The sequence below is a fragment of the Asparagus officinalis genome, chromosome 8, assembly GCF_001876935.1.
Source record: "Asparagus officinalis chromosome 8, Aspof.V1, whole genome shotgun sequence".
NCBI lineage: Eukaryota > Viridiplantae > Streptophyta > Magnoliopsida > Asparagales > Asparagaceae > Asparagus > Asparagus officinalis.
Genome location: NC_033801.1, coordinates 63,477,919 through 63,488,446, shown reverse-complemented (window position 1 = coordinate 63,488,446; position 10,528 = coordinate 63,477,919). Strand labels below are relative to the sequence as shown.

Genomic DNA, 10,528 nt, shown 5'->3' with positions numbered 1-10,528 from the left:
GCAGAGGGTGAGGGCGAGGAGAGGTCAGGCCACGGATCCGCATAGTATCGCCGAACGAGTAAGAAAAAAATGAAAAAAAAAAAAAATACCGGAATTTTTTTTTAATAAGAATGAATTGTTTTTGGAGCTCATTAAATACGGTTGAAACCTAGGCTAGTTCAATAAATGCTAAGTGGGAGCGAAGTGCTCCTGCATGCGTGATCTCGATCTATATGTTTTATTTTTAGTTAATTAATTGCAAGTAATTTTAGTCGCTATGTTTTCAACGTTATTTCTCTCTCTCTCTCTCTCTCTCTCAACTTTGTTATATTAGTTTGCTTTCTTCGGTAAATTGCAGACAAAGTCTTTTATATTTTAATATGTCATTTCAGTGAGCATGTCCTATCAGTGGGATGTCGTTTTATGAGCGTAATCTAGACACGATGATATCTATTTTTTAAGATCAATTTTAAAATTTTATGATAAATAAGGTTTAATCTAGAGCAGTTCTGATACTATTATTAGAGTGATGATTGGGAATTATAATCTTATATAATAAACACAATAATACCAGAAGCACAAAAATTTTTAATAATAAATACCTAGTATTATTGTTTTATGTTCAGAATAGTTGTCATTCCTGGCATTGAATTTTAATGGGGAATCAGTTTAGTTTGGGGTTTTTTTTTTGGGGGTACTTAATTGTATTTTGTTTGTTGTGGTTGTTCTGTTTTGTTGCAGCTGCGGAGGGAGAGAATCGCAGAGAGAATGAAAGCTCTGCAAGAACTGGTACCCAACGCCAACAAGGTAGTAACAACTCCCTTTGTTCTCTTCTGATTAATTTATTTATTTTCTTGAAATAATGAAAAGAGTATAAAGGTTGGAGGTTTCTTGTGTAATTCAATTAAAACTGGAGATGGGAGAAAGTAATAAATTATTAAAAAGCATGCGCCTTCTTCTCTTGTCCCTGTTGTAGGGCCCTCTAGGTGCTTTGTGATAAAATTTTCAGGAGAGGACATCCAACTTTAGCCAGCTTTTTTAGAAGTCTATCTAAGATATTCTTTCCCCAAAGAAAATAATTCAACCGTTTAAAAGCAAGCTGTAGTGTGCAAGTTAACTGAGAGAACCTGAAAAGGATTAAACTCTTAATTCGTCAAATACCGAAAATATGCACATAGAGTTAATTAGACTCGTCTTAATTCGTCAAATTTGATAACAACTTGATCAAAGCGTGCAACGAATTAAAGTGAACTAAATTTCTTAGTTGCAATTAAAGTGAATTAACCTCTCAAAACGGGAGTGTTGGTTTTTTTTTCCTTTTTTTTTTTTGGATAACCCGTCGGAATCAAACTCACGTTCCAACAGTCCAAGGCACCGTGATGAGTTTACTAATTTTTTTATGGTTTAATTATGGGTAATTACGCGGAACCCCATTAACTTTCAACATTTTTCAGTAAAAACCTAGTAACTTTAAAATCACACTAAACCCTAAGTACTTTTCGTGTTTTGCAGTTAAAGACGCCCTAATAAATTTTGAAATCGCACTAAACCCCTGATAACTGTTATAGAAAACCTCCAAAGCTGTCATTGTTACATCTGAGGTAGCACATGCATCTCACGTGGCTTATTTTCAACCTTAAATTTGAGAAGCAAAAAAAAAAAAAAACATTTATATTTTCAACCTCAAAAAGAGTAATCTCTTGCTTTTTGTTATTTGTTCTTCTCTTGTTCGTCCTCAGGTTGGGTCTGAAATCTTAATTGTTTTCTAATTTTTTATTTTGTTGAGATTATCCTTTGAAATGCATTTATTTGTTTATTTATTTTATTTTATGGGGTTTATATGAAAAATGTAAAAACTTATTGGGAGTTTGTGTGATTTTGAAAGTTATTGGGGGTTTAGTGTGATTCGCTGAAAGTTCTCGTTGTTTAGTGTGATTTTGAAAGTTATTGGGCCTTAACTGAAAAATGTATAAAGTTAGTGTCATTTACCCTTTAATTATTTATGTGAAAAAAGGACTGTATGCTATTTAGCTTTAATTTCTAAAATATTTTCACATGTTATACAAATATATTTTAGTATATACTTGGTTAGAAAGGACCTAAGTATCTTGTAATAATGTTCTTGCGGATCTCTATAAAGACACCCCAGACTTGGGTCATCTTATCGTGTTGGCCACAAAGCGCGACATGCAAAGCACAAAACTTCACGCCCTCTCTTCTGTTTGGGTTCTCGAGATTCTGCCGGCCCACTACACGGCAAATCTCGCCCTCTTGTTTTGTTTAATTTTTTTTTTAATTATCTTTATCTGATTACATTTCTGCAAAGATTTGTTAATTATTGATGGAATAATGGCAGACTGACAAGGCCTCGATGCTGGATGAGATCATCGACTATGTAAAGTTCCTGCAGCTCCAAGTCAAGGCAATTTAATAAAACTAGTCCTTTCTCTTTCTAATAATTTGCACTAACCGAATCTTTTTTAACTTCCATTTATTACTTTAATTAATTAATTAATTAACCCATGTGATTACTCAGGTTCTTAGCATGAGCAGATTAGGCGGAGCTGCCGCTGTCGCCCCTCTGGTTGCCGATATCTCCTCAGAGGTTCCCTCTTCCCCCTTCCCCTTCTCTCCCTCTCTTTATTAATTATTAATTATTAATTAACTAATAAAGCATAATCTTGAGTTAATTAGATTTAACAACCTAATTAAGTGATAGAAAAGCCAAGTCTAAAGCTAATGTCCAGGTGTGTGTTAGGCTAATTTCTAAGATTTTTTCTCGATCAGTAGTTGTTAATGATGTGTTTGGTTAATAATGGTCAGAACAAGAAAGTACGTTTAGAAATGTAATGTTCCAACACACAGACTAGTGAAAAATGAAGCTCTAGTTTTTTTTTTCGTTTTTTTTAGTATTTGCAACAGCTTTTTTATGTTGCCATCCTAATAAAAATTATATATTGAGATTTACTCGTAGCCCGTGAATATAATTGTAATTGTAGCTGTAGAAAAAGTCTCTAGCTAGTGTCTGAGCTATGCATGATATACGGGATAACTCCTGACGTAATATGGAATTACGTCTCCCTCTAGTCCACTAATTACCGATTTAACAAAAAAGCCCACGCAACTTCAACACATTCCCACCATAGCCGAACGATTTGAGACAGAATCACGCGTGCGCCACGCGGGCACGCCCCCCGCCCCCCCGACCCAACACCATTTTGCCAAAAAAATAAATAAATAAATAAACACCCCTCACCTACTGACTGCATGAATTGTCGCTCCCTTTCAGAACCGCGAACGCGGCCTAACAGCAACGGCAGCGGAACGGCCTCAGCAAACGACAGCTAACGGTAACGGAGCAGCCAAAGTGGAAGCTAATGGAGCGAGGACATGGGGTGGGCGATGCAGTACCTCGCAGGGCAAGGCCTCTGCCCTCATGCCCTATCTCCCTGCTCCGCATCATCCACGCGCACGCTGCCACCCCGGCGTCAGCTCCTCGCCGCCCTCGTCCGAACACCCAACGGCGGCTCTGAGCTCCGCGTCGTCGTCGCCAACCTGTCGTGTTGACGGTAGCAGTCTGCCCCCGTCTGGCGTTGCGTACACGACGGCGAGAACTCGTTAAAGGAATGCCACGTCGGTGTCCAAACCTTAGGTTTTTGAATATATTGGCAAGTTGTAAGGGTGTAAGTGAAAAAAAGGCTCAACAACCGCCACTTAACCTTTTTTCACCCCCTCCTCGTCTGTAAGCTTTTAATATTTGCTCCACGGCTTTTGCCTGCTTTACTTTTTGCTGTCTAGACCATTCCCTTTTTAAACCCCTTTTGCAGTTTTTTCGTTTCCTTTTGGGTGCTTTTGGTTAAATTATAAATCAGGGTTTGTCGTTTTGTTGAGTTTCTAGTTTAGATATTATATAAATAAGCTTTTTCTTTTCTGTCTTTTTTTTTCAATTGGTAAATAATGTTGGGAGGGAAGAAAGAGGGTGAGAGAATGATGAAAAATGTTATCTTTGGTTGGTGGGGGCTGAGGAGGAGAAGATAAAAGAGATTGGATATACAAGTATGTAAGGAAATTTTTAAAAAAAAAAATTAGACGGTTTGGGATTAAATTATTGCTATATCAATACATGATTCATTTTTGGAATCTTTTGTTTTTAACAATGAGACTAGAAAAGTCAACCGGGTAATGTGAAGATCTGTAGTAGCAATTTCGGGCTGTTTTTTCAGAAATCATCTTTAAAATACTATTATCCTACAGAAACCACAATTTATTTTAAATTTATACGTAAACAAATTTTTAAAGTTTGTTTTTGTTCCAATCAATCGGTTCCCAGTTAAATTTCTCACTGAAAAATCAAAAATAAACCTCACATTCAAGACAAGTGTAAGGGTGGGCGTTGGGTCGAGTTAGCTCATGGACCCAATCGCTCATCCCGCTCTTTGGCTTGGCTCCACCCCGTCTAATACGGGAGCAGGCCCAACTCTTCCCGCTATAACTGTGGGCCATAAGATGAGCTAGGTCAGCCCCAACCATATGCGGGACGGCGACCCACTCGGTCTATAAGACCTAATGAGTGAGCTAGGCTTGCAAGTGGGACGCTAGCCCTCTCATCCTGGCTCATGGTTTGCATTTTATTGTTATTATTATATATTTTGTTATCAAATTGTTCTAATTTTTTCTATTCTAGTATGTTTTTAAACTAGGGAATTTCCTGCTCAGGGAAGTAGAATTCGCTCTAAACCACATTAAATTTTTTTTTTGTTTGCGATGTTTTCTCTCAATCATTGTGTACAAATATAAAACTTTGCTTTAGTGAAATTATTTTTTCATATTCCATTAATTGTTATTGTTAGTCTGTATATATATTAATATATATATATATATATACTATATATATATATATATATATATATCATATATATAGTATATATATATATATATATAATATATATATATATATATATATATGTAGAGAATATGGCGGTATGCTTGGTACAAGCACAAATTTGTGGATGGTAGTAGGTGGCACACTGCCTCTCCACTTCATTCAATGTAGGGACACATTCACTGTGTTAAGGATGCAATAGCATATGCCAATCATCTTGAAGTTAGAGTGGAGGATTATGCCACCTAATTGCCAAGCATAACTTTTTATGCTTGCGGTACAAGCATAACCATTTCTCTTCTCTCTCTTCTCTCTCTCTCTTCTCTCTTCTCTCTCTCTCTTATATACTATATAAATATATATATTATATATATATATATATATTATATATATATAATATATAATATATATATATATAATATTATATATAATCATATATATAATTTATTAAGCGCAATGCTAAAATTGTTTAAAATAATTAAAAAATAACAACAAATAATTAAGTGGGTTATGTGAGCTGACCCATGCCATGGGCCGTCTCGTTTGTTGTCAGACCCGTGAGTGGGTTGAGCTAAGCTCTAGGTCTAAAAGCAAGTGGCAAAAAAACATCTCACTAGACTGGTTGTGAGCCACGAGTTGGCTCATCCCGTTAATGGGCCCGCACGAGCTAGCTCGCGAGATGATCTAGCACAAGCCACTACCCACCCGTAAACATGTGACTCTTGTTAATGTTTAGATCTATTTAGGATACAAGGCACATACGTTAAACGTGTTTTTGCTATTTTTGTTTTTAGGGGCTGTTTGGTTCGTTTCCTTGATATATGGAAATGCAATTCCATGTAAAGAAATATAAGATTTGAGTTTTCCAAACTTTTCCAATAAATAGATTGTTTTGCTTTGGTTCGCACATAAAAAGTGGTGAGAAACCAATGTATTTATTTTTCTTGTGTTTCGTTCGCCTAGAAAAAAAAGGAAAACTTTTGTAAACAAAGCAGAGAAGGAAAAAAATCTGACGTGGCAGGGTTTTCATCAATTTCACTCGGTTGGGGAAGGAAATCGGAGAGGGAAAAAAATCTGAGCTGGCGGCAATTTCAACATAGTTTTCCCTCTTTCATCCGAGCGAACCAAAGCGGCACAAAGAAATGGACGGAAACAAAAAAACTGACGTGGAGGGCTAAAAAAACCAAAGCGGCACAAAGAAATGGACGGAAACAAAAAAACTGACGTGGAGGGCTAAAAATCTGACGTGGAGGGGTTTTACAAAAAAACTGACGTGGAGGGCTAAAAATCTGACGTGGAGGGGTTTTCTGAGTTTTCCGCCCCTTATAAATAGCGAACCAAACAGCCCCTTGGTGAAAATTTGACTAGGAAGTTGTTGATTGGAACGAAAACTCACTTTAAATAAGATTTAAATATAAATTGAAAATGAAATGTGGTTTCTGTGAAATGACCCCAAGGTGGTTTCTAGGAGGGAAAACCCTAATAATAAAGAAAGACTTGAATGAGCCGCATCCAACAAATGAACAATTTTGATCAGTCATCTCAGCCCAAGGAGAAAACACCTCACATGCGAGCGAGATGTTTTGAATCATATAGCAGACAACTGAAAATTCGAATTTTTCCAACCCCATTTGGTTTATAACACTCTTTTCACATGCAAGATGTTTTGGTATTTGTACTCTTTAGATGTAGATCTTCCTTGCAATCTTAAAGTCTAATATTATTTTAATTTATATGTAAGATGTTCTGATAAGATTTATATTTTTTTGAAAATCGTAGAGCTTGTTCAATGCCTTAATGACAAATTTGATTTTTGATTGCTGCTGGTGGGAGGTGAGGAGGAAGAGAGGAAGAGATTGGATTGCTAGTGTACGAAAAATACTAAAAATGACTGGTGGGAGGTGAGGAGGAAGAGATAAAGAGATTGGATAGCCAGTGTACGAAAAAGACTAAAAATGATGAGAGGATCTCGAATAAGGTTTAGTTTGTAATTGATACAATTACATGACTGCATGATTTTTGCCCAAAGCTTATGATCTCAACACGGGGAGACTAGAAAGTCAACCATAGTAATAAAACGACAAAGATGAAGACAGTAATAATTAGGAGAGTTGAATGGAGACGAGATGCGAAGACAAGTAGTAGACAATTATGATTAAGCATTGTAACGTCAATATAACTTTTATCAAGATATTTACCGCGTGAAAAAAAAAACTTTTAAGACCTGTAATTATGATGAAAGAGTGGTTTGGATAGAGACTCATACTCTTTGACAGTCATTTTATTGGGAAATTGTTGTCATCTATGGTTTTATTGGATATAATATGAGAAAAGATAGGCATGAAGAGTTCGATTGAATATGAATTTGGGGAAGACAAGAAATGGTGGTGGAGACCATTTGCGTGTGGCTATCACTTTGTTTTTGTCTTTTAATTAAGCATGTGAAATTGAGGTCAAGGTGACGTACGTTATTGGTTATTTCTTGTCTACTTTCTCATTGCATTCTTTTTGAAAGAGACTAGAGTCAAAATCATGACGAGTGGAGTCTCAATCGCATTGTGTTCGCGTACAATCAAGTCAATTTTTTTTACTAACAAAATTCATTAACGAGTAATGATAAATGTACTATAACTTTTATATCATTTTGGTAATATCACGAACAAAAGAACATGGTCATGATGAGTCATCACTTTTTAATTTTATAATTTTCAGAAAAGCACCCTACTCTTTTGTTTTTGATAGTGTCAAATTAATATGAAAAAGTTGTAGTACACTTATGATTATTTTTGTTGGGGAATCCGAAACAATCAAATCGGATCCTTGCCCTTCCGAACCTTGTGTTGGAAGTAGGAAAGTAGGAAATTCACCATAAATAAAAATAAAAACTTGTAAAGAAGATAAAAGAGACGAACACACAGATTTAACGAGGTTCGGCAACGTGCCTACGTCCTCGGGAGCCACACCACACAATTCTTTTATTAATTGAAGAAGAATTACAAGCTCTCTGTAGGCATCGAAAATTACCTATAGGTCTCCACGAACAGCTCAGCGCAAAGAAAAGACGATGAACGTCACTATCCGGTTCACAGAAGCTTGATTGACGTCGACGAACGCTTAAAGTGGATCGACGGACTACGTGAAGTAACGGAGTTTCAGAATAATGAGGATACGAACTGATCGGGAGCCCCACGTCGCTTACAAAAGGCGAAACGACGCTCCTATCCCAGCTTAATCCACAATGATCTAATCATCAGAGCTTATAGAACACCTCTTCAGCTTTCTGACGCACTTTGACACACTCAAATCCGAGTTCGGACGAAGAAATTACGGCGGAAATGGACAAGTGTACGAAAAAGGGTCTCAGTGTGAGTTGAGACACCCCGAGGTGTCTCGGCACAAGCGAGACACCCCAAGGTGTCTCGGCCAAGGCCGAGAAACCCAAGGGTGTCTCGGCCTCGCCGAGACACCCAGGGGTGTCTCCAGGCCCAAAAATGAGCCGTTATGTAGTTTTAACTGATCAGACTTCCTTAGAGCCTATAAATACAGCCCCGGGAACCTCATTTTTTTTCATATCTGGAATTTTGGAGAATTGACAAAGCCCTGCCGGATTGAAGATTGATCGAGTTCTTCAACGCTAGAGAGAGAGATTCTTCAGATCTGCACCACCCGCGTCCGATCCTTAGGATTATCCCGTTGCGATAATCCTAAGAAGAGCAATTATCTCGCTGTTGCCGAGATAAGCGCTTCTGCTTCTCGATTCCTTCGCGAATCGACGGAGTTCTAGATCTGATCTGATTGTCAGGTAGTCCATGGATATCGACGTCCCCGTCACCGGCGAAAGACCCACGCAAGCAAGAAACGACGAACGGATCTTGCGTTATTTTCGAGAAAGTTGTAATCTTTCATTTTCTTTTGTCAAAATTCGAATTCTTTGTAAACGATTAATATTATAATGAATTCAGCAATGAAGGTAACTTTTACCAAAAACAAACTGGCGACCACAGTGGGAGCCAACAGCCTCGCTGCCAAGGCTGTCATGACGCAACCGACATTCAAGATCCGGATGAATGAAGAGATCGAATATGAGTTCGATCAACAAAAGTTTGAAGAGTACCTCTCTTCCTCCTCCCCCAGATCCGCCTCTCCAAGCAGGCGCAGGAAGGTCTCCTCTTCCAGAAACACTCGCGGGATTTCAGGCTTAAAGATCAAGGATTCCCTCTCCACCGTTGCACCCATGCCCCGTGACGTCCCTGCGGCATCCAAAGAGGTCGAAGCTGTAGATCCAGACTCCTCCTCCGCCATGAAGATAACTGATGAAGGCGCTCCAATTTTGTCGAAGAGGGCACGCCAAAGACGGCGTCAACGCCTTGCGCGACAACTGGCCAAAGCTTCGGAGTCGATGGACGGGATCCGCTATAATGAGGATCTGAAATCAAGGTAGCGCTAAGAACGGCAACGGCAAACCGCTAACCTCTCCTCTAAGGCGGAGACGAACGAATGGGTCCGTGTCAAGAAGACTCGCTCTACTCTCGAGGAGCAAATCAAGAAACGCTGTGCATTGCTCGTGCATGCCCGAGTCCTTCTGTAGAAAGCGGAAGAGATGTAAAAAGAAGAGACGGTTAAGAAGCCGCCCAGACACAAACAGGTGTGGGTACCAAAGACAAAACCAGCACTTAAGGCAAAAGAGGACGAAGTTACCGTTCGGCCTTCTTCAAATCCAGATCCCGTTTCCCCTGTCCCCACACCTCCGACAGAGCCGGGTAATAGTGTGGATCTCACAAAATCCAGAGTTCCTTTGAAAGGTCGCCTCGATCCTCTACCTGGAAATTGAGGTAAAGCACCCGTGAAGGAACGATTGGGACCGTCAAAAAGTCTCCAAACAACAATTCAAACCGGGGGTCGTACCAATCCCCCTAAGAAGGATAATAAAGGGAAAGCCCTTATTACCGACCGCATTGGATTGCAGGTTAAAGTTCAAGAGCCCGTTAGGGTTTCACGCTCGCAAAAGCGTAAACCTGAACGAGTGACTTTCGGGGATGCCAATAAAGCGTCGTATCCCCAGAGGGAAACACATTTGTCTGATGATGATGTTATACCTGGGAAGTCGGGAGGGAAACACATTTGTCTGATGATGATGTTATACCTGGGAAGTCGTGCCAACACTCTATGGGTTGCTCCAGTTATCAAACTGACGAGTGATGATGATGTTATACCTGGGAAGTCGTGCCAACACTCTATGGGTTGCTCCAGTTATCAAACTGACGAATTGTACTATAGGGCTGGGGGTACGAATAGGTCTCGAAAAAGAAACATTCGAGACACGGATTCTCATTGTCCGTGTGCCAATATAATCAAGGCAGTGCTATCAGAATACTGCTGTTCTAAAGCCCCACGAAGAGTTTCTGTGTTTGAGAGAATCTCCACCAGAACGTCCGAGGCCAGACCAAGACGCTACCGTAGAAGAAAACCTGCTCTTCAAGAGGAGGAATTTCCAGAAGTGTCCGTCAATATGACCGGGAGAGGGAAATCAACGCGACGCTTTAGTCCGGATCAGTTTGCCGTGGTGTCCCATCGTATAACTCGATTGTGATCGGGGACCAATAGACGAAGGGATTACCAGAGAATGCAGAAGGGGCTCCCTTCAGATGATGAAACCTCGGATGTTTG

General features: G+C 39.2%; 1 protein-coding gene across 1 annotated transcript in view; it reads left to right on the top strand.

Moving 5' to 3' along the window:
• LOC109821305 (transcription factor bHLH66-like) overlaps positions 1-3,116 on the top strand; it is a 4,033-nt gene extending 917 nt beyond the window's left edge. Inside the window, exons 3-6 of the mRNA XM_020387492.1 lie at positions 5-58; positions 721-786; positions 2,336-2,401; positions 2,516-3,116. Of these exons, the coding sequence (XP_020243081.1) occupies positions 5-58; positions 721-786; positions 2,336-2,401; positions 2,516-2,626 (297 nt within the window). The 3' untranslated portion in view covers positions 2,627-3,116. The remainder of the gene's footprint in view (positions 1-4; positions 59-720; positions 787-2,335; positions 2,402-2,515) is intronic.